This window comes from Maylandia zebra, linkage group LG20 (genome assembly GCF_041146795.1).
Source record: "Maylandia zebra isolate NMK-2024a linkage group LG20, Mzebra_GT3a, whole genome shotgun sequence".
NCBI classification, from domain to species: Eukaryota; Metazoa; Chordata; class Actinopteri; order Cichliformes; family Cichlidae; genus Maylandia; species Maylandia zebra.
The window spans coordinates 18742648-18767278 of record NC_135186.1 but is presented as its reverse complement, the minus strand read 5'-3'; the positions used below and the strand labels follow the sequence as shown (position 1 = coordinate 18767278).

Sequence of the window (24631 nt, the reverse complement as noted above, 5' to 3'; positions counted from 1 at the left end):
AATCACAACAAAGGTCGCCTCAAGACGCTTCATATTGTACAGTAGATACAGAGACAAACCCAACAATCATATGACCCCCTATGAGCAAGCACTTTGGTGACAGTGGGAAGGAAACACTCCCTTTTAACAGGAAGAAACCTCCGGCAGAACCAGGCTCAGGGAGGGGCGGCCATCTGCTGCGACCGGTTGGGGTGAGAGAAGGAAAACAGGATAAAAACATGCAGACATAGATTAATAACAGATATGATTCAATGCAGAGAGGTCTATTAATACATAGTGAGTGAGAAAGGTGACTGGAAAGGAAAAAGTCAATGCATCATGGGAATCCCCAGCAGCCTACGTCTATCACAGAATAACTAAGGGAGGATTCAGGGCCACCTGGTCCAGCCCTAACTATATGCTTTAGCAAAAAGGAAAGTTTTAAGCCTAATCTTAAAAGTAGAGATAGTGTCTGTCTCCCGAATCCAATCTGCCTTGTGATGCCATGATGCCTGCCAGTCATTGAAGCTGCACCATTACTGACAGCCCACCACAGTTCTGCCAGTCCAGGTCATTGTTAGAGAAGTAGTTGTCAATGCAGCGGAAACATTCCTGAGCCGTAGCTCGTGTTGGTAGCTCTCAAAAAAACAGCTCTCCCAGCGATAAGGAAGAAACTCCCAACAGCAATGCACCATTCGGAAAAATTGAGAAAAAAATTGAAAAATTGACTACTTTTTATTCTTTCCAGAAGCTAATGCTGTATGTCTAACGGTGTGTTCACACCGAACGCGATGGATGCGAACAAAACGCCCCAAACGCCCCTAATTTGACGCGTGCACATTCGCACCTCTATGCGTGTCCAAGAAAAATCCAATCGCGCCTCAAAATTGCATATTTTGACGCGTGTGAACCGGAAATGTGGGAGGGATGTGAGAGGAAGTTGTGCCAGACCGGTATGTTTGCTAGATGGCAGCTGTCGAGCTAGCGTTTGAAGAGAGAGTCTCCCTTCTCTATTTACTTTCCCTCGCCCAGTTTGAGGACCTGCTGTCCCGCGTTGGTCCAAGCATCGCCCGCCTAGACACCAACTACAGGCGCTCAATCCCACCTGCAGAGCGCCTGTCCGTCTGCCTGAGGTCAGTAAAAGTGTTTAATACGGTAGTCCTTTATTGATACCTGTGCTAATATGCTAAACTATCGTTTATAGACTGCTAACATGGATGTGCTATGCTATCAATGAATGCCGTCGGTGTTTACTGATAGCGAACTGTGGTACGGAGACGACTCAGAAGGTCTCATCAAGTGCTGATTTAATTCGATTTATGCTGTTATCAGTGTTTGCAATGATAGCATGGCTGTGGTGTCCTATCAATGTATGCACTCGGTGTTTGCTGATATCAAACTGTAGCATTAGGACCACTGAGTTAACCTTTGTAGTAATACTCACTCCTTTTTATTTAGACCTGGTTTAATTCTGGGATAGTTGAATATTTGTATATAATCCCTGCAGCTGTCAGACTCTATAACAGGGGTCACCAGCCTTTATTAAAACAGAGTTAGATAAAACTGAACAGTTTGGTTCATCTTTAGTTACATGGTTCTATCTTGATAAGCTATGTCTTATCACAGATTAATTTTTCAAAAATATTAATGATTTAAGCAAGGAAAGGGCTACATGTCAACATACAACTCTTTATTTCTATTAATGTCTTACTTCATTCCTACCTGATTGACATGTTTAGGAATTATGAGTGATTGGCACACTGTAGTTGTAAAAGTTGCTACCAATCAAATTATGATATGTTAAAGTTAAAACAAAACACAACTGTTTTAGATATTATCTAATAAACATTTTGTAATTATCCTTATAATTACAAAATGTTTTATGTAAGTTTTAAGTTTTGTGATTTAAATCTGACATCACAAAAGTATTTTGGAATTTGAATAATGTATTTTGTAACTGCAGTACACATAATACTAATTTTGAACAATTTTGTCCAGGTTCCTTGTCACCGGGGACTCCTTCAGGACCAAGCATTCAGTTACAGAGTCGGTGTGTCCACGGTGACCCAGATCACTCCCCAGGTAGCGACGGCCATCTGGGACTGTCTAGTGGACGACTTCATGGCTGTGCCATCACCTGGAGACTGGCGGTCCATCACAGAGGGATTCCAGGAGCGCTGGAACTTCCCTGTGTGCTGTGCAGCTCTGGATGGGAAGCACGTCCAGACAAAGGAACCCCATATATCATATAGGAGACACACATTGATATACACTAAATATTTATTTCATTTCTTTTTTGTCGTGCGCAAATTTATGCACCTGCTTGATTTTGTTTAAACAATTATTGCACACTTTTTGTAAATCCAGTAAACTTCTTTTCACTTCTCAAATATCACTGTGTGTCTCCTGTATGATATATTTAACTGACATTTTTTATTGTAACAACCAACGATTTATACAGGAAAATAATGTCTATTAACAAGGTTGCCCAAACTTTTGCATCCCACTGTATTAGTATATTTTGTCATTAGTATAATATGAAATAAATTCTACATGTGTCAAGTCGTGTGCCAACATTTGCTGTGTAGTAGAACTGAGACATTAGTCATTATAAAAATTTATTTGAAATAATATTAGAATTCTCAAACAGAAAAACATTAAACATAAATATATAAAATATAAGTATTTACAGAGAGACAGGAATAAAAAGGACCCAGCTGCTCTCGAAAGCAGGAACAAGGCTGAGGAGGAAATGCTCCATTGGAGACTGGTGTGGCCTCTTCAGGGACTCCAGGATGGCCAGCTCCACCGCCGATGGACCGTCCTGGGACCCGTCCCCCTCTGTGGGCCTGTAAAACAGCACAAAACACAAAGAAATGAGAAGGCTGCTACTAGATTTTAATTTCAACATTGAAAAACAAAAACAGGATATAATCAGATTGGTTGTAGATATTTAGTAAAGGTGATCACAAGGGAATCCCACCGACTAAAAAGGTATCAGTGCTTGCTGTACATACCTGTGGTGCAGCAGCAGGAGCTCAGGGAGCCAGGAGAAGCAACTGCTCTGCTGCAGAATCAGTTGGCTCTATCAATACAGTATTAAATGTTAACAGGTTGAATACAATAATCATAGAGAAAGTGTATACAGTGGTCCCTCATTTATTGCAGCAGGGGTTCTCAGAATAACTAGCCCCTGGTCACGCACTTTATACACCGTTTTCCCCACACACATGAACATTGGTCACAGTTCTCACAATTGATTCTCAAAGTGCGAACCTCTGTAGATTGCAAAACGTAAAAGTATTTTTATGCCGCGGTTTGTCTTCATCTGCCTGCCACTTTCGTGCGCCTTTTTCCCTCGCCGTGCAGGTGTCTATTTCCGAATGAGGCTCATAGTTATGGGTATTTTTGTGCTGTTTTTTTCTATTGGACGTGATAGTTATCAAAACCAAACATGATAAATTTGGCAAGCGCAGGAGACACGACACGGAGGAGATTTGTCAATCAGGCTGCAGAATGCAATGCTGTACGGTGCAAAAAAAGAAAAGAAAAAGAAAATCAGCGAAAAAGCGAAGCAGTGACGGATGAACAGCGGGACCACTGTGTGCTGTTTATTAATAAACAAAATATATTCCCAGAGGTGGGACCAAGTCATTGTTTTGCAAGTCTCAAGTAAGTCTCAAGTCTTTATCCTCAAGTCTCAAGTCAAGTCTCAAGTAATGTCAGGCAAGTCAGAGTCGAGTCTCCAGTCACTGGTGTAAAAGTCCGAGTAAAGTCACAAGTCTGAAATTTTGAATTTCAAGTCCTTTCGAATCTTAAAAAAAAAAAAAAAAAAAAAAAAACGAAAAAAAGCATGTTGCAGTTATATGCTAAATGTAAATATTAGACCATGTAATTTTTAAATCTGTGTTTTTCTCAACACATGACAAAATAGTGAACTTAGAAAATATACACAAATTGTGAAATTGCACCTCTTTAAAATGCAGCTCAATTAAACCTAGCTCCAAGAATAATTTTCACCGACAGTTCTGAGATAAGCTGCATGTTATTCTTGGATGCGGTTGTAGGACTGGCTTTAAAAGCGCATGACAAAAATATCATACACATTAAAAAAAAACTGCATCACCAACGTAGCCTGGACAACATTTGTGTCAGGGCTCTGTGTGCGGGCAGGCAGAGATGAGGATCCAAATGCAGGACTCGGAAAATGGAATGTAACTCAAAAAACCTCAGCTTTATTGCTGGCAGGAAAACAAACATGAAGTGAGGACGGAACACTGAGACCAAGAACACACAGGCATAAACTGATGGTACCACGCGACACTGAGCATGGGAAAACACAGGGCTTATATACACAGGGTAGTGACGGGGAAATCGGCAACAGGAGGGAGACACAGCTGGGAGAGATCAGGGCTAACGAGACAGGGGGAACAAAGCTGCACATACTAACATCAGACAGGAACAAGAACCTTCAAAGTAAAACAGGAAACAAAACACACTTTACTAAGACACAGACTAGACAGAGACAGACTTGACACTGACCAAAGGCTACTAAATGATAATCATAATCACAACAGCATCAGATCATAAATCATAATATAGAAAAACACCAAGATAACTGAAACACCAAGTACCAGAGAAACATAAAGGAAAATCCATGATGCAAAAGTACCAAAACATAATGAACTCAAAATACTGGGTCCAACGGACCCAGAACCGTGACAGTACCCCCCCTCTAAGGGCTGACTCCCAACAGCCCCAAACAAAAAAAAAGCACAACAAAGCACCAGGCCAGGGCGGGCGGAGGGGGTCCAGGATGGAGGGACAGAGCCCAAGCAAAAAAACAAGGAGCACCAGAGTCCAAAAAACGCAGGAAAGCATATCAAAAACAAAACGAAACCAGAGCTCACCAAGAGTCTACAAAAAGTCCAGGGGGCCGACCGTGCACACGGCAACGGTGGCGACGTGCGAACAGTTCTGGAGGCAGACCGTGCACACGGCGACGGCGGGCAAACTCTTCTGGAGGCCGACCGTGCGGACGGCAACGGCGGCGAGGAAGCAGTTCTGGGGGCCGACCGTGCGGACGGCAACGGCGGCGAGGAAGCAGTTCTGGGGGCCGACCGTGCGGACGGCAACGGCGGCGAGGAAGCAGTTCTGGGGGCCGACCGTGCGGACGGCAACGGCGGCGAGGAAGCAGTTCTGGGGGCCGACCGTGCGGACGGCAACGGCGGCGGGAATGCAAGCCTGGAGGCCGGCCACGCGGAAGGCAGTGGCGGAAACAGAAGTCCGGATGATGCCCAACAAGCGGCCTGGCAGATGACCGACAATGTGGAGGCGGTAGGAGGGGACCCGAAGGCTGCGTGGCCCCTGCAGCCCCAGGTGAAGCGGAGGTTGGATCAGATGAGGCAGAGGCTGGGCCAAACGAAGCTGGTGATGCGGGAGCTGGACCAGACGAGGATGAGGACGCGGGAGCTGGACCAGACGACGCTGAAGCGGATGCGGAGGCTGGACCCGGCGAAGCAAATAAAGCCGAAGCCGGACCCGGCGAAGCAAATGAAGCTGAGGCCGAAGCCGGACCCGGCGAAGCAAATGAAGCTGAAGCCGGAGCCGGACCAGGCGAAGATGAAGCCGGAGCCGGACCAGGCGAAGATGAAGCCGGAGCCGGCGTGGGTGATGCTGAAGCCGGAGCCGGACCAGGCGTGGGTGATGCTGAAGCCGGAGCCGGACCAGGCGTGGGTGATGCTGAAGCCGAAGCCGAGCCAGGCGACGGCATGGGTGGAGACACGGAGGCTGCAGCTGGCGTGGATGAAGACACGGAGGCTGCTGCAGCTGGCGTGGATGAAGACACGGAGGCTGCTGCAGCTGGCGTGGATGAAGACACGGAGGCTGCAGCTGGCGTGGATGAAGACACGGAGGCTGCAGCTAGCGGCGGCGTGGAAGCTGGAGACGGAGGCGCTGCAGCAGGCGCCGGCATGGATGAAACTGCTGCTGCAAGCGTGGATGAGGCTGCTGGTGGAGCAGCTGGTGGCTGGACGGGCTCCTCGGGCCCCCCAGCTGACGAGGAAGGAGGCTGGACGGGCTCCTCGGGCCCCCCAGCTGACGAGGAAGGAGGCTGGACGGGCTCCTCGGGCCCTCCAGCGAGAACAGTCTCAGGACCAGTGGGCACAGGGGCCCCTGGAACACACAGGACAAAACCAGCAGGCGCACGGGCCTCTGGCAGGGACAGAACAGGACCAGCAGGCGCACGGGCCTCTGGCAGGGACAGAACAGGACCAGCAGGCGCACGGGCCTCTGGCAAACACATAGCAGACTTCAGCCGCCCAGAGCATTGACTCTGCTCAGGCAGTGACAGCCGGGTGCAGTCCTCAGCTGGGTTCCTAGCCTCCAGGGGTCCAGAGTAGGCTGAGGGCTGAAACTCAGTCTCTGGGGAGGCCCTGGAGCGCGTCACAGTCTCTGAACTGGCCAGCTTTTTAGGAATGATTACATTATCATGAGGTTTGTTGCTCTGCTTAGAACAAACTGATGAAACACAGTTCCTTTTAGATTGATTTGACTGAGCTTGTTGTACCGGGGTAGCAAGTGACACAGGGTGCAGGGCTAGCGGCTGCTGAACAGGAGGCTGAACTGAGGGTGACTGAAACAATGGTTGGGATGACGACGGTGGTGGAATTGGAGACTGAGCTTGAGGCCGGGCGGCTAACTGAGCTTGAGGCCGGGCGGCTAACTGAGCTTGAGGCCGGGCGGCTAACTGAGCTTGAGGCCGGGCGGCTAACTGAGCTTGAGGCCGGGCGGCTAACTGAGCTTGAGCCGAAAGTGGTGGCGGTGGAGTTGGTGACTGGGCTACAGGCGGCTTCCGAGCAGGTGACACTGGAGACTGAGCTACAGGTGGCTGCCGAGCAGGGGACACTGGAGACTGAGCTACAGGTGGCTGCCGAGCAGGGGACACTGGAGACTGAGCTACAGACGGCTGCTGAGCAGGGGACACTGGAGACTGAGCTACAGATGGCTGCTGAGCAGGGGACTGAGCTGAAAGCGGATGGGCAGCTGACTGAATAAACATAGCTCCAGAATAAACAGATCCAGACGGAACAGTCTTAACTCCTGGATCTGAAAAAACATCAGGCGCACAGTCTTCTGAACCAATGGGAAAATAGTCATTCTTAAAACGAAAACTTTTATTTTCCCGAACCGGAGAAACATGAGCTGTAGTGTTCATGTAGCTGGCGTTCGCAGCTTTGGGGGAAACAGTCTGTCTATCCCTTGACAAAAAAAGCGAATGAAGGGAGACTCTGTCACTCACCCTAGGCGGTTGTTTGAGCTGAATCCCAGGCTCCTGCTGGAGCTGTGAGTGCTGGCTGCGTGTTCGCTGCCTCCCTGTTGAAGAGGGAGCGGCGCTGGCGGAATGTGACGAGGGAGGACTCTGCTGTGGCTGCTCCTGCTGTGATGTGGAAATGCTGGGTGAGTCAGGTGGCACGATAATAATCCCTAACATCTTGTAAAAGGCTTGTGCAGGCGTGAGCTGATTGCTTGCAGGCTCGTAGTAATCCTCCCGGGACCGGCTGGAGCGTTTTCTGCGAGACCTGGGCGTCTGCGGGGAGGAAGCAGACGAGTGGGCCGAAGGGTAGGCTGCCAGCGAGGAACGGCAGCACGGAGGCCCTCCAAGCGCTAGCCGAGTCCCGTCAAAACGGGAGCTGCGCTTCCACGGTGAGTCCGCTGGATCCATTACTGGTCGCGTCGTTCTGTCAGGGCTCTGTGTGCGGGCAGGCAGAGATGAGGATCCAAATGCAGGACTCGGAAAATGGAATGTAACTCAAAAAACCTCAGCTTTATTGCTGGCAGGAAAACAAACATGAAGTGAGGACGGACCACTGAGACCAAGAACACACAGGCATAAACTGATGGTACCACGCGACACTGAGCATGGGAAAACACAGGGCTTATATACACAGGGTAGTAACGGGGAAATCGGCAACAGGAGGGAGACACAGCTGGGAGAGATCAGGGCTAACGAGACAGGGGGAACAAAGCTGCACATACTAACATCAGACAGGAACAAGAACCTTCAAAGTAAAACAGGAAACAAAACACACTTTACTAAGACACAGACTAGACAGAGACAGACTTGACACTGACCAAAGGCTACTAAATGATAATCATAATCACAACAGCATCAGATCATAAATCATAATATAGAAAAACACCAAGATAACTGAAACACCAAGTACCAGAGAAACATAAAGGAAAATCCATGATGCAAAAGTACCAAAACATAATGAACTCAAAATACTGGGTCCAACGGACCCAGAACCATGACAATATGCTAGTTAGATGAAGTCAGCTATCTCATCGTAGCATATTTATATGCATATTTATAATTATACGCTTCTTGGAGTGTGTGCATATACTCATGAAGTTTAGTAACTTCCAGTCACTGCAACAAGCCCAGGTACAGTTTACCGACGGATGGGTGCAGGACCTTGAAACGCACCGTGTAGAACGAAAGACCATCGTACCTATCATAAGTTTACCAGTCTCACAAATTGTCTTCATAAATACACATTCGTTAACAGTTTATTAATATAACCTTTGAGCTCAATGGTAATTAATTAGTAGTGGAAATGATTTCTGGTAGCATCACAGAAATGTAGCAGTGACAATAATATTGTATGCTGTAATCGTACTGGGCAATTGGTGATACAAAAAAACTGTTTTATCCTGTGAATAAAAGTATGTGTTTTTGTCAATGTACCATAATAACAGAAGCGAAACGCAATATTGTGTCAGGACAATTCACTATTTATGCACAATAAACAAAGGAGCATAGCGCTACAATTTCTGTTCAGCGTCAGACGTGCTTGTAACCTGTATCACCAATTATGTTATGAAAATGACGTATTAACTACAACAGAAGACTTGCCTTTGTGGAAATGCTTGGAGCAGACTAACCTGTGAGCTGGAGTGTTCTGGGACGTTATATTTGATCTTTGAATGGCTGCAATCCAGGCCATCCGTTACCTGTTTGTTACTTTGGAAACATGGCTCGAAAAATTTCTCTTCAACGACGTGATCCGATAACAACCGATCTCTTTACCTGTCGGCTTCCCGTGGCTGTCATGCGACCGGCTATTGCAGTTAATAATACAACAGCTTCTTGACATTTTTGTGTTTCTTTTTATCGCTGTGTGACTGATTTCAATTGAAAGCCTGCGTGCGCTAGTACCTCTTGCCACGAGTTCCCAGAATCCTTTGCGGTTTTACCCCTGAATGACGTCACATTTTCAATCTCTATATAATATGCATGTTAAATTTTATATTTGGGGTGAAATATCAAGTCTTTTCAAGTAAACCGGTTCAAGTCCAATTCAAGTCCCAGGTCATTGGTGTAAAAGTCCAAGTCAAGTCACAAGTCTTAGAACATTTTTTCAAGTCAAGTCTAAAGTCATAAAATTAATGACTCGAGTCTGACTCGAGTCCAAGTCATGTGACTCGAGTCCACACCTCTGTATATTCCTATATGACAACATGCATAAAAGCAGAACGGTATTTGTACGTCAGTGGGAAAATAGCGGTAGCTTGCCAGCTTTTGTGCGGCTTCCCCGGGTCAGCGAAAACTTTCAAAAGAGAAATGAATGAACTTACCAGGTTGCCCGATCTCTTTACATATCTTCCTCCAAGCTCGTCCTTTATATTCCTGTCTCGGTACAGAAAGCAGCTGGTGTCGTACGGCTCCGGGTTGTTTGCTACAGCGTTGATTAGCCTTCCCTCCATTGAAGAATGGGCACGGGCTTTGGCTGGATCTGCCCCTTTGACCTAGTAAGTAACAGCCACGTCACCAGGCTCCTGATTGGTTGTCGCGGCGCGATTTGACGCTGGAGTTCAGATTTTCCCAACTCCAGCGGTAGACGCGTAACGCGCGTATGCACAAAATGCAACACAAAAACTCACGCGCTTGGTTTTTTTCGCGAGTCAAACGCTCCAAACGCGCTAGACTGACGCGCTTTTCGGGCGTTTTCGCGACGCAAATCTGCTTCCGAATTTTCACGGGAGCCGCAATCGCGGGTCATCGCGCTTTTCCATTTACTTTACGTGTAAACCTGACGCTCTATTCGCCTCCATCGCGTTCGGTAAGGTCATGTCCATGATATGGTGGCTCACAGTGTCGTCTGAGAGTGGGATGGTCAATAGGTTCTTTGTAGCAGCCTCTCCGATCATCTTACGACACATTTGTACAGCAGCAGGCAAAATCAGCTCCTCTGCTATAATGAAAGACTTTTTACTCTGTGCCACAAGTCTGGATTTGAGGTAGCTAGCTTTTAAAGCAGTGAGTGAGTGACACAACAGACCGTTTCTGTATCTGCAGTCCTTACAATATAAAGTGCCTTGAGGTGATTGTTGTTATGATTTGGCGCTAAATAAATGAAACTGAATTTAGTTGCATTTTCTTTTCTCTTGAAATATTCCACTGGCTTTCTTGAGAGCGTGGGATGTTTGGTTTTGAGATGCCATTTTAATTTTGAAGACTTCAGTGCTTTGTTGGATAGCATTAGTCTACACTCCACACATTGGGCTCATGGGTACGCCGCGTTTCCTCTCTTCACAAACCCATACTTCAGGAAGTCAGGGTTGTACTTGGGAAAAAGTTTTGACTTTTGGGAGGGGAAGTTGTCCCTTTTATCTTCATTTTTGCATTTTAAGAACTCCATATATTTTTCTAACTGCAACCAGCAGGCAGAGTGTCTTCTTCTGTTTGCTTATTGAGTCCAGAGATCTTCTGCAAAGGAAACAAAACACCTTTTCCTGCACCTCCCTAACTTATCCTATTTGGGACTCTTTAATCAAAAGCATGATCCTAATTATGTTCTTAACTTATTGACTTGTATTTATATATATTCTTCAGCGTTACTCATCACTTTAAAACTCTTAAACGTCCGGTTGCTCGCTCTATTTTCCCTTATCTGATCATCACATCCTGTACACAAACTGTCGCTGCTGCAAGTTCCTCTATTCTAATCTAAAGTCACCTTTTTAACAAGAAAATCATTATAAACGCCTATTCTACTAAAAGATCCAAAAGAAAACAACCACTTTAATCAATTAAGTTTAAGCATATAAGCAATTACTCCTGCATGCATTTCATCATAGCTAAATGCTGCCTAGAAACCACTCCTGTGTATTAACACTAACTTCATTTTAAAACCTCACATTTCCTATGTTATAACCTGTTTTTGGTATAGCCTTTTTATTTCATTTTGCTCATTTTAATGTAACAATACCTTCTAATTCTAGTTTATCAGACGTAACCAAAATATATGCTTTCCTTCCTCTTTGGTCCGTCTTTAAGTTCAGCTAAATGAATTTGAGGCCTTTTGCCTGGAATCAATACTGTCATGTGTGTTTCTGGACTCTGTGTCTGTAAGCGTGTGCAATCCTTCAATAACTCATATCATCCTCACAGTAGATTGGCTAATCATAGCGCTAGCCAAAGGCTCGTGACCCTCAAGAGACGAATTGAGCCACAACTCCTTTAAAGGCACAAAATGCAATATGTATAAAAAATCATTTCTACTTATAAGCTCTCCCCTTTATCCTAAAAATAAATCTATGTAATATCTGTATGTAAGCCTACATTATAACCACTACTTCTAGAAATCAAAAAAGAAATCAAACCTGTTCTACTCCTACAACCCTCACTAATTTTCCCCAAAGCATATCTTTTTGTCAACGTGTCCCACAATTTCCCTTTAAGATTTGTATACAGCTTTAAAAACACTGGCATTGTATCTACTAAACAGGATTCAGTTCACTTTAATCCTTTAACCTTAACATAAAAATAACAGTTTCAGTTTTACCATATCCAAATGATCAAAAACCCCAAAAAGTCCTAAAATGATCCTAAATTATTAAACAATTAAATTATTAAATTCCCCCTTTATTTCGACACAAAACTAAAAATACTCAGTTTTCCCCACTCATGATTCAATCTATGTCATAAAAATAAACTTAAAACAGAAGAGTTTATCAGTCATGTGTTTCTTCAATTAATGGTAACATGAGTTACATCAAAAAACATTTCCCCTTTAGCATTTGGCATTCTCCCAACAATATACTATAATCCCATAATCTAACCCCAGTCAATAAAACAGAAATTTTCTCTGGTAAAAGCAAATTGTTTGTCCACATTTATTCATCCCCACCTTCATCCAGTCACACATTCACTCACATGCATTCACACCATATTTTTTGCTAATAGTGGAGCCTCCCGCGCAAGTGATCAGATTCTCCACCCTCAGCAAAATGAGCTCATTTATGTGTTCTATTTTCCATAGGAAAATATTTCTTATGCTTTTGGACTGGATTGACTCGCTACAATCCTTTTAGACAGGGACTTACGACCTCATCAGGTCCCCACAGGTAGCTTTCTCCTCAGCCAGTTGTAATCTGGAAAGCCCACCTTATATTTGCTCTTCCCGAGAATTTGTCAGCGCTGTTATTCACTGTTGCAGGCCTGCTTAGAACAAAAATGAGAAAAAGAGAGCTGATTATTAGCTCATGAAAACACAAACAAAATCACCTGACAGGTTTTCTCTAAGTGCACTGTTACAAAAATAATAGGCCCCTCTTAGACATGTCCATGTTTACTAAAACTCCCTCTATTAAAAACAAAAACAACAACAACCCGAACCTCACTCACAGAATCAACCCATCACCACAACAACCTCAAAAACCTTAAACACACAAGTATTGCCACCACATAATTTCACCTCCTCAATACACCGAAAGTCTTGTTAAAACCACACAATTTGCACACAACAATCACCCCCTTTATGCACTTTAGCATACTTAGATTCAACATAAGACATAACCCCCTTACAACAACATATAATCACTAAACTATAAATTTCCTATCCAAATCTGCACTCCTCTTCTGTCTGCTATGCTTCCTCTCCTGAAAGCCTCAGTCACACACACAGGAAACTCCTTCGTCACCACTCACTCCAGCTAATTTGCATACTGAGTCATATCTCAAGAAGTTGCCGTAACAAAAGAAACATATGTTTAAACATTACCAACTTATTAAATTATTTTATTTCTTTCTACAGTGATCACTAGTGTTGATCACTCAGTACCAGGGCACTCCTAAGTCACTTTTTTAAAACTACTTTAATCACTTTTTCTTTTTCCATAACTCACTCCCTTTGTCATATAGCTTCTTTGAGTTATTCCTCAACTTCAAACTCAAATGTATTTTATTAAACATTCACACCATTCTATCACTCATACAAATAGCAAGCTGTTCTTCATTGCGTATGTTTGTGTTCTCAGCCAGGTTTAATCAATGTCTATGCATTAATCTCCACGAGCTTGTCCTTGTAAGGTTAATGCATTTTCTGCTTGTGTATGTGAATTTGCATATGTTGCTTTTGCAGTGTTTCAGACTCCTGCACAATTCGCCGCTTAAGCAGTCAGTTTTCTTTCCCAAATTTGCTAACCCAAATTTTAAGTTCCCACCTTATTAACAGCATTCCTGGTCCTCAGACACAAGTTAGGGCCCACTTGTCAGGTTTATGGAGACATGGCGCTGTGAACAATTCAACCAGAAACTTGCCTTGACATATCCAGTCATGTTGACCTATAACTTTCTTCCGACCGCTGCACGTGGAAAATTGATCCAGGTCTGTTTCGCCCCTGAAGAAACACAACTAAGACATTTTCATTATTATCATGAGTACTTAAACTACCCGTTTCCCCCTCTCTGGTCAGAAATACCAACTTATGTTATGTGTATAAGTGTAAGCAGGTCTTCATTGCTTTTCCTATGTATGTTAATGTTCAGTGAGTGTAAGCTGCTTTCTTCATTGCCTCTGTATGTTATAATCAGGTTTAATTCATGCATCTTTTCACTGATTTCTTAATTCAAAACTATCTCACTTCTGATTCTTTCCAGAAATAATTTCACATGTAACACTTTGTGTATGTGTGTTTTCTATTCATTGATGTAATTGTCAGTTGTTTTCACTCTTTATTTTACCTTCTTTTTGTTTACCTCTTTAGTTTTCTGGTGGACATCTCTAAACACCATCATGAGTTCAGGCTTCAATTTCAGTCCAATTATACCCTGTGTTCTCACAGTCGAACTCGTCCGGCTTCACCTCTCACTGGTCCCCGTCCTCTTCTCTCAGTGTCCTTTTGTTGTCTTGAATTCTCCAGCAAACACAGTCCGTTTCCTCTCTGTTTCTCTTCAGTATTTTCCTTTTGGATTAAGTTCCAGCCTGGCAAAATATCACAGTCCACCGTGCATGTTTCATCACGCGGTTTCTTCTTCTCTGTTGATCCTTTCAGTCGTCGCTTTCAAGATTACTCCAAGCATGGCAAATCTGACAATCAATGTCCAGTGCTTTCCACAGCTCATTATCCCACTGTCCAACTGCCCAGCCTGTAATTTACAGTGCATGTTTCCATCTCGTGGTTCCTTCCATGCTGCTGGTCCCGTCAGTTTGGTTTCAGTGTTAACAGTTGCACTGTCTTTTGGCTGCTTGTAAATTCTTATCAAGTCCACGATGTTCTGTTGGTCTTCATCAGGAAATTAACTGTCCTTTGAGCTTCTTCTCAGGATGGTGATGGGAAGGTCAAGCTATAAAATTTTAAGCCAAAATCTGGCCTGTTTTCTCCCAATTATGCTACTCTACTGGTTTTGGTTTTGGAATGAAGACACAGTTCCAAAAGCAAATACACTTGGTCGATGCTGAGAGTGGTCCTGTTGCTGAGGTTGGTGTCATCCTGTAATCCTCCAACGCTTCTGTGACTGGGATGCAAGTGAAGAGAGATGTAACGTCGTATGAGACCATGGTTTCATCTGCCTCCATAATGACATCTCTCACCTTCTCAACAAAATCCAGGGTGTTCTGGATGTGGTGTTCAGAGCTGCCCACCAGCGAGTTGAGGATCGAAGCCAGAAACTTTTCATTTACGTGAAAAGGGAAAGACCATCTCTGAATCGAGGAGGGGGCCTAAGGGTACATCTTTCGCCATCTTACAATGCTGTGATTGCAGCCATTCCCCAACTCTCTGTGGATGGTATGGCCATTGATCAGTGGTCTTTGATCAGTGGGTTTTGGTCAGTGGTTGTTGATCAATGGTCATGAGAATTTTCATAATTATGATTAAGGAACTGATCTCCCAGTCCATTGTTCCTTCAGTGGCCTCGTTTCAGTCATTATGCAAATTTACTGTTTATAAGATTTGGGGAAACCTGCAGTCAGCTGAGACTGAAGAAGTCACTTGGATGAGTGACGAAACGTTTCTCCCACGAAACGCTACGTCCAGATGAACAGAATCAACTTTTGGAGATATTATTATTATTATTATTATTATTATTATTATTATCATCATCATTTCTGACTATGGATTGATTGTTCTTGTGATAGGATACAGCTTTGTGATTTTATTGAATGTTGCTTTATACCTTGGGGCGTAGGTGGGTAGGAGAAATTTGAAAAATTGTTTTGCTCCACCTGGGTTTATCCAGTAGAATGATCTATTTTATACTTGGGCAGCTGTGGTTCCAGAGGTAGAGTGAATTGGATGGTTGTTGGCTCAGTACTCTACTTGTCTACATGTCAAAGTGTCCTTTCGCAAGATACTGAATCCTGAAAAATGCCTCCAGTATAATTTTCTATTTGATATGAATAAGTGCTGGATAAGTGAACAATCTAGCCTGGTATGTCAGTAGGTTGATGTAGCAGCTTACTAAATCCTAGGCCTTAATAAATATAGACAAGGACAAGCATAAATACTATTTCATCTTACCTGAGCTTTGTTTGCTCTGTTTTCTTCAAAAAGCAATCTTAAAGTTTGTTGTTGAAACTTTACATATTTTTGTTTTGGTAGAGACAGTAAGAGCAATGACCTATGTGATCAACCAAGGCATGTCCATGTACTGGGGTACATCACGATGGACCTCAATGGAGATCATGGTAAGTTTTAAACTTAGCTGTGAATCTATCCATAGTCTGAATTATGTGAATACTGTAGATTTATTGTTGTTTTCATGTGGCTAGTGTTGGTCTGAATTAGGACTAAATAGAACAAGTTCTTAGTGTTCATTTCATAAATACATGAAATAAATCATGAAATCAGTGCAGGTGGCAAAAGTATAGACACTGTTTACTGACATAGAACACCAGATACTTGTTAAAAATACTCAGGTAAAAGTAAAAGTACTTATTGAACCTATTGACTCAAATAAAAGTGAACGTACAGGCTCAGAAAAGCATTCAAAGAATGAAAGTAAAAAGCAGGACCTGTATTAATATAATGAAATAAATTAGTGCATGGTGATACAAAAACTGCTTTTGACCTCCAAACCTAAGTAGAGCTCTGAGGTTTATTGGTCTACCCTCTACATTGGTGGGGAGGAGGTAGAAAGGGTAGAAAGCTTTAAGTTCCTCAGAGTCCACATCTCGGCTGACCTTACCTGGTCCACAAACATTTCCACCAGGTAGGGAAAGCACAACAAAGGCTGTTACCCCAGAGACTGCTAGTAAACTTCTACCCCTCCACCATCGAGAGCCTGACTTACTGCTGCACTCTCTGGTTGAACTGCTGCATGGCGGAGGCACAAGAGGAAACTGCAGCGGGTGGTGAGGGCAGCAGGGCGGGCAACTCACTAAACCCCCCTCAAAGACATTTATACTGGCAGACTTCAACAAAAAGCCAGCATCATCATCAAGGACCCCTCGCACCCTGGACACTCACTTTTCCCCCCCTTCCCTCTGGTAAACGCTACAGGTCCATCAAGACGAAGACAAACAGACTTAATAGAAGTTTTTACCCACAAGCTTTCAAACATGCCCTACCTCAACCCTGATTGGAGGATAACTGCACTGCCAACACCCATGGACCCTATTTATAAACTGTATTTCTATGTACACTTTAAGGAGGTAGGAATGTTGGTTGCATTAAACTGTATTTATTATAACACTATTTAATATAGTTGCAACAATGTGCAATATCAACCCCCCCCCCCCCCCCCCACACACACACACACACACACTCAATATGCAATATCACTGATGTGTGTGTATATATATGCAAGCGTGTATGTGGAAATATAAAGTACGCATGCATATATGTATGTATATATTTATATATGTATGTATGCATGGATGTATCTGTATATATACAGGTGTATGTATAACTTGTACATATCTTTCTTGTGTAAATGTAAATTTGTTTGTGTTATTGTGTAAATACTTATGCTATTGTGTACTTAACACACACACACAGATGCCAAACTGCTTTCCATTGTTTTTGTAACAATGACAATAAAGAGCTATTCTATTCTATTCCGAACGCGCGGCAGTGATGGCGACAGAGCACGTCCGGAGGCCGGCCACACGGAAGGCAGATGTGGCGACAGAGCACGTCCGGAGGCCGGCCACACGGAAGGCTCCTTCAGGGGGCCGGCCTCGATGGCGATCACGTCCAGCTAGAGGCCAGGAAAGCGGCCGGTGAAGGCGAGGTGGTACAGGCCGAGCTGGATCAGACGGTGGTGTAGCAACCGTAGAGGCCCCTGGGACCCTCCAGCTGAGACAGACTGCTGAACGGGCCCCTGGACCCTCCAGCAAAGACAGACACAGGACCAGCAGGCACAGAGACCTCTAGCGAGGACGGATGAGAACTAGCAGGCGCAGAGACCCCTATCAAAGACAGATCAGAACCAGCAGGTGCGGGGACCTCTGGCTGACACAAAGGTAACTTGAGCTGCGCAGGGGCCTGGCTCAGCCCAGGCAGCGCTGACATGGTGCAGTTCTTAGGGGACTGCTTAACCTCCAGGAGGCCAGAATCAGCTGGGGACTGAGACCTAGCCTCTGGGGAGACCCTGGAGTGAATAACTGCACCTAAAGCAGCTAAGTTACGAGAAACACCCTGGTTGGGAATGAGATTATCTCCCTGAATAGAGATGATGGATTGTTAAGTGGCTGACAGAACCAAAGACTGAGCTACAGGTAGCGGGGACACTGGAGACTGAGCTACAGGTAGCGGGGACACTGGAGACTGAGCTACAGGTAGTGGGGACACTGGAGACTGAGCTACAGGTAGCGGGACACTGGAGACTGAGATAGTGGCAGCTGGGCAGGTGACTCGGGCAATGCTGACTTTTTAGTCTCTAGGGGTCCACAGGCAACTGAGGGAGGAAACTCAGCCTCTGGGGAGGCCCTGGAGAACATTTCAATTACTGCAACATTACCACTTAATGTCTTTGAATGAGTGTCAGTAGTCCAAGAAATGAAACATTCGGGTGCACACTGAACAGTCTCTTGAGGTGGCAGCTTGGAAAACAAAACAGTCTTAGTATCATCAGAGCTGGGGTTAATTGTCTCTGGGTTGAAAGCCACAGCTTTAGCACACTCTGGGATAGCTGATACGGGGTTAACAGACTCAGAGAGAGTTAATCCAGGCTCAGAAGAAGCAGAAGAAACACAGCCCTTTGTTTTCTCAGAAGTCTTAAAAATACCAACCTGGGAGAGGTCACATACTATGAAGGTAGATAAGCTACGCATATTAGCTCTCATCAACACACCCCGAACAACCCCAGAAGAAAAAGTCCCAAAGGTCAAACCAGTAATATTGTCCTCTTTAATCACCACAGTCGGCCGCTCTGATATCCCGAGGTCCGACTGTGGTCAGGGGCGTTGACGGCGTAAGCACCGTTTCCCTTTCAAAGGCTGGGCCGATGGGCCGGGCAGCGAAGCATTAGTTGCTGGGTGGGTGGTAGCAGCCGGGGGTGAAGGTGAAGCTTGATCAGAAGAAATTCGGTGCGAGCAGGTGAAGTGAGCCAGGGGAGACCAGAAACCAATCGCTGTAGCCGGTTAGCCACAGCTTAGCGAAATTCTTTCCCCTCATGCTCCAATAACAAATTAATTAATTTGTCCACAGAGCTAAACACCATATAACGCAGACAAACCAGCAACTAACAGAGGCAGACGCAAGGCTTAAATACACAGAAGGATACCAAGGGAATGAAACATAGAAGGAGGGCACAGTTGGGAGTAATTAGACATGACGGGACAGGGGAAACAAAAACTAAACACACTAACATCAGCCACGGACCTTCAAAGTAAAACAGGAACTCACACATGCAAAGACACAGACTTAGAAACACTGACTTTACACAGAGGAATACACATGCAGAAATGACTAAACACTAAACTGAAGAAGAACAGAACCAAAAACCAAAGAGCAAGAAAACCAGAACCAAAATACATCACAATAATAGAAAGCACAAAATGCTGGGTCAACAGACCCAGGATCATGATTATTCTGTTCTATTCTGTTCTATTCTATTCTATTCTTTGTGAATTTACACAGCTGAATTCAGCAAGATGTAAGCAGATGTTTCGTATCTATTTTCATTCTTTACACTGACAGTATAGTGTTAACACTATCTTTATACCGGACAGTATACAATTGGTATAAAGGTGGAATTCAGTCTAATCTAAGCATCATCAGTTATAATTCAAAGTATTAATTCATCTCTGTGTGGCTGGGTGTGGTTTGTGGCTCAGCTGCAGAGGATGGATGGAACAGTGGGTTCTGGGTGTGTTGGAAGGCTAACTCACACACTTGATATCGATCGTACAATCATGTCCCCCCCTTTTGAGGATGTTGCTGGGACCGGAGAGGAGATCTGTGCATGGTGTGAACCCAGATGAGGACATCTGGAAAGCTTTTGCAGGGAATGCAAATAAAACAAACTGTGTGGGTCCCAACCCAAGCCGCCAGTAATATGGACCTGTGACAGATCCAGCCAGCTGAGGTCCTGGCCCATATGGTGGGTGAGCTGGCGGCCATGCAACAGGAGCAGGCAGTGGTGTTTTACCGCCAGTTGTAACAGTGGCAGGATCAGTCTGAACCCTGGATAAAGGTGTTAGAGAGTCTGATTGCTTGGGCTGGTTCCCTGCTGACACTGCCACCAGGAGGTCTTTCAGGTCATGGCAGAGCCATGCCATTGGAGGAGGAGTGGGCACTGAGGTTGCTCCCACTGAGGTCCAACGAAGCCCAGGCAGCGCCTCTCAGCTTGCCCTTGCCCTAGGTCTCACGGCAAAAGATTATCATTAGCGTTTCCGGGAGGGCTGGATGGAGCCAGAGGACTGGCTTTTCACCTGGCATAGGCAAACAACCGGCAGCAGTCGCAATTGGCCACGAACCTCCTTCGCTCTGCCGTTGCTCCACAGGTCCCAGGTAGTGGGACTGGTGTTCTGTGTCGCTGGCCCTCCAACACCTTCCCTCTTAATGATACACTGTATGTCTCTCTAAGGTGCTGAGGGGGTATACACCAGGCTATGGTGGATGCAGATCCTGGTCCAGCAAACCCTTGTTTGGCCCAGGGCATTGTTGGAAGAAAAATTAAGTTGTGCATGGGGATGTACACATATATCCCATAGTTCTGCTGCAAATAAAATACAAGGGCAAAATGCATAGTGTAAAGGCTATAGTTAGTACATGCCTGACTAACTATAACTATATGTTATATCTGGGGACAGTTTCGCCTAGGTTTAATAATTGCATGTTTACGACCTTTAGCAGCATGTAGTGTGTGCGCTGCACTGACTGTTGAGGTGACTTTGGAACTTTATTTTTTACAATAATTATAGATGTTTTAAGGCTGTAAAACCCCTCACTACACACTTTATACACTTTTCTCAGACAGGCATCAATAGTGAGGAACCACTGTAAGCTAAATTCGAATTTGAATTGCTCAGATTGAATCTCAATTGCTCAACTCAAATAAAATTGAAAAAATAAAATTGAACTCCATCCATCCATCCATTCGCTTCCGCTTATCCTTTTCAGGGTCGCGGGGGGCGCTGGAGCCTATCCCAGCTGTCATAGGGCGAAAGGCGGGGTACACCCTGGACAGGTCGCCAGTCTGTCGCAGGGCTAACACACAGGGACAGACAACCATTCACACTCACATTCACACCTAGTGACAATTTGGATTAATCAATTAACCTATCCCCACAAGCTGCATGTCTTTGGACGGTGGGAGGAAGCCGGAGTACCCGGAGAGAACCCACGCAAACACGGGGAGAACATGCAAACTCCACACAGAAAGACCCCAGCCTGATGGTGTAATTGAACTCAGGACCTTCTTGCTGTGCGGCAACAGTGCTAACCACCGTGCCACCGTGCTGCCTTATAATATATAAAATTGAACTCAAATTCTAAAATTGAATTTGAATTAGCCTAATTTGAAATCCAATGTACTGGTTTGAAAATGATTGTCACTAAATGAAGAAATTTATTTAAAATTGTATTCCAGTACATTCTGGTACATGTATTCCGTTACTCCCCAACACTGCATGCATCTATAGTAACATTAAATGACCAGTGGGTTGCACAGTATGGAGTGACACAGCAGTATCCAGTGTAGTGGTTTATGTGCAAACATACCATTAACACTGACACAAATACAAGAAAACAGCCTTTGAGTAGCTGTCCACTATAGTGACTACTATGCATGAAAGGGTTAAAACACTCAAACTTCAATGAAAGAGGTGATCAACACTTTTATATGCTCAAGTGCATAGTGTGGAGGACCTCATAAGGCCTTAGGGCAATCAGATGTAAAATACAACATTTATGTGTGTTTTAAATTGTAAGTCCATCACATTTGACTCCTTCTGGGGGGTGGGGGGGCCCTTGGACCTTGGGCCTCTGGGCCTGGGGCTCGGTCCACTTTGGCATGGCTAGCTGCTGGCAGAGCCCACAGGCATGTCACTGCAGCTCCCTGTGGCTTCTGCATGGTGACTGCTGGCTGACCCCACACCTAAGGCTCCTTTCAGCTCTTTCCCTGAGGGTGGCACCGTTGCCCTTCTGATGGTCCTTCTTGGGCTTTTATGCTCTGGGAACCTCTGGATGTCTGGGCCTGGATCTCCTCCATGCCTGTTTCATGCGCCGGGGACATGGCTATGGCTTCCCACAGCAGATCATTACATGGAGAAACCTTTTGAATACAAGTGTTCACACAGGTGTCCTGTGGTCCTCACAGACACAAACTATATCTTCCTTGGCTGCTACCTCAAAGCACATTGTGTGCTTGTGTGGTCTTGCATGCTGCACAATACATTCAATATTTAGTATTTACTGTTGCTTACAATTATCTACGTACTTGCAATGTTGTTGTGTTTATTGTATTGCTCTTTTTTTGCTTTTTTTTCTCTTTTTTCGTTTTTGCTTTTCTCTCAACAGGTGATCAGGGGATTTTTACCTTTTTTTTTTTAAATGTTTTCTCTCACTGTCTCTTTCTTTCTTTCTTTCTTTCTTTCTTTCTTTCTTTCTTTCTTTCTTGTCCCCCAGTCATATGTGTCCCATCTGCAAAAATTTAAAAATTAATTAATTAATTAATTTAAAAAATCGAGAAACAAGGTTGTGCCTACATTACATGCTTCCACTTAAATGGATTGGATTACTCAGTACTTACTGAAACAGGGTCAGTTTCTTGGTGAAAATCATGGACCAATAAAAATGTTTGGTGCTTTTTCCTCTATTATTTGTAGGAGGCATACTCCGTGGCACGACAGTTCAACATGATCCCTCCAATTTGTGAACAGGCAGAGTACCACATGTTCCAAAGAGAAAAGGTTGAAGTGCACCTTCCTGAACTCTTCCACAAGATAGGTAAGCAAGCCACCACTGATGTGTACAGCATCATGTCCCGAAAATTATGACTGTTCATTCTTAACTCTAGAACACTTAATGGAGTTTGTAATCCTATCAATATTACTTGCACATGGAGAAAAATTACCTGACCTTGGTGTTCTAAATTTAATTAGTATGTTAATGCATTTTCTAAGATATTCAATCAGCAACGCTAATATCTGATCCTTGTTTATCCAAATGTTCTCTATTACATCAAAACTATCTCCACTTGTGTTGAGCACGTGTGGAGGAATGTACCTATGTGAAGTGTCGGGAAGGTTACTTTTAAAATATATTCTATTACAGATTACAAAATACATGCCTCTAAATGTATTGTGTAGTGTATTCCGTAACTTTACTCAATGAGAATAATGTATTCTGAATACTTTGGATTACTTAATATATTATCAAGCTTTTTACAACTACATGGATCTACTATTGCTATGTGATTTATTACTATTACTGAGGGTTACTCACCATACCAATACCAACTAGATCTTTAAATCTTAATATCAAATGAGTAACAGTAGGGTGGACATTAGGTAAGGCTGCGATTTTTTGCAGTGATCTTGTATAGAAAATTATTCAGCACATACACTCAACAAAAATATAAACGCAACACCTTTGTTACTGCTCCCATTCCCCATGGGATGGACGTAGAGACCTAAAATTCATTCCAGATACACAATATAACCATCCCTCCCAAACAGTGGTCACAAATCAGTCCAAATGTGTGGTAGTGGGCACATCTGCTATATTGAGATAATCCCTCCCACCTCACAGGTGTGCCACATCAGGATGCTGATCTGACATCATGAGTAGTGCACAGGTGTACCTCAGACTGCCCACAACAAAAGGCCACCCTGGAATGTGCAGTTTTTTGTGCTATTGGGGGTCTGGGGACCCAGAACCGGTCAGTATCTGGTGTGACCACCATTTGCCTCATGCAGTGCAACACATCGTCGCATGGAGTCTATCAGATTGTCAATTGTAGCCTGTGGAATGTTGGTCCACTCCACTTCAATGGCTGTGCGAGGTTGTTGGATATTCGTGGGAACTGGTACACGCTGTCGTATACGCCGGTCAAGCACATCCCGAACATGCTCAATGGGTGACATGTCCGGTGAGTATTCTGGCCATGCAAGAACTGGGACATTCTCAGCTGCCATCTGCCCTGAACAATGTGAACCATGATTCATCCGTGAAGCGCACACCTCTCCAACGTGCCAGACGCCATCGAATGTGAGCATTTGCCCACACAAGTCTGTTACGGCGACGAGCTGGAGTCAGGTCAAGACCCCGATGAGGACGATGGGCATGCAGTTGAGCGTCCCTGAGACGGTTTCTGACAGTTTGTGCAGAAATTGTTTGGTTGTGCAAACCAATTGTTCCAGCAGCTGTCTGGGTGGCTGGTCTCAGACGATCTTGGAGGTGAACCTGCTGGATGTGGAGGTCCTGGGCTGGTGTGGTTACACGAGGTCTGCGGTTGTGAGGCCGGTTGGATGTGCTGCCATATTCTCTGAAACGCCTGTGGAGACGGCTTATGGTTGAGAAATGAACATTCAATGCACGGGCGACAGATCTGGTTGACATTCCTGCTGTCAGCATGCCAATTGCATGCTCCCTCATTGCTTGTGGCATCTGTGGCATTTTGCTGTGAGACAAAACTGCACATTCCAGGGTGGCCTTTTGTTGTGGGCAGTCTGAGGTACACCTGTGCACTACTCATGATGTCAGATCAGCATCCTGATGTGGCACATCTGTGAGGTGGGATGGATTATCTCAATATAGCAGATGTGCCCACTACCACACATTTGGACTGATTTGTGACCACTGTTTGGGAGGGATGGTTATATTGTGTATCTGGAATGAATTTTAGGTCTCTACGTCCATCCCATGGGGAATGGGAGCAGTAACAAAGGTGTTGCGTTTATATTTTTGTTGAGTG

General features: G+C 44.5%; 1 protein-coding gene across 1 annotated transcript in view; it reads left to right on the top strand.

The window, feature by feature from the left end:
• The window catches only part of LOC101473708 (voltage-gated potassium channel subunit beta-2), a 247644-nt gene that overhangs the window by 142108 nt on the left and 80905 nt on the right, over positions 1-24631 (top strand). The window contains exons 10-11 of the mRNA XM_012916125.2: positions 15868-15953; positions 22542-22662. Coding sequence (XP_012771579.1) covers positions 15868-15953; positions 22542-22662 — 207 coding nt within the window. The remainder of the gene's footprint in view (positions 1-15867; positions 15954-22541; positions 22663-24631) is intronic.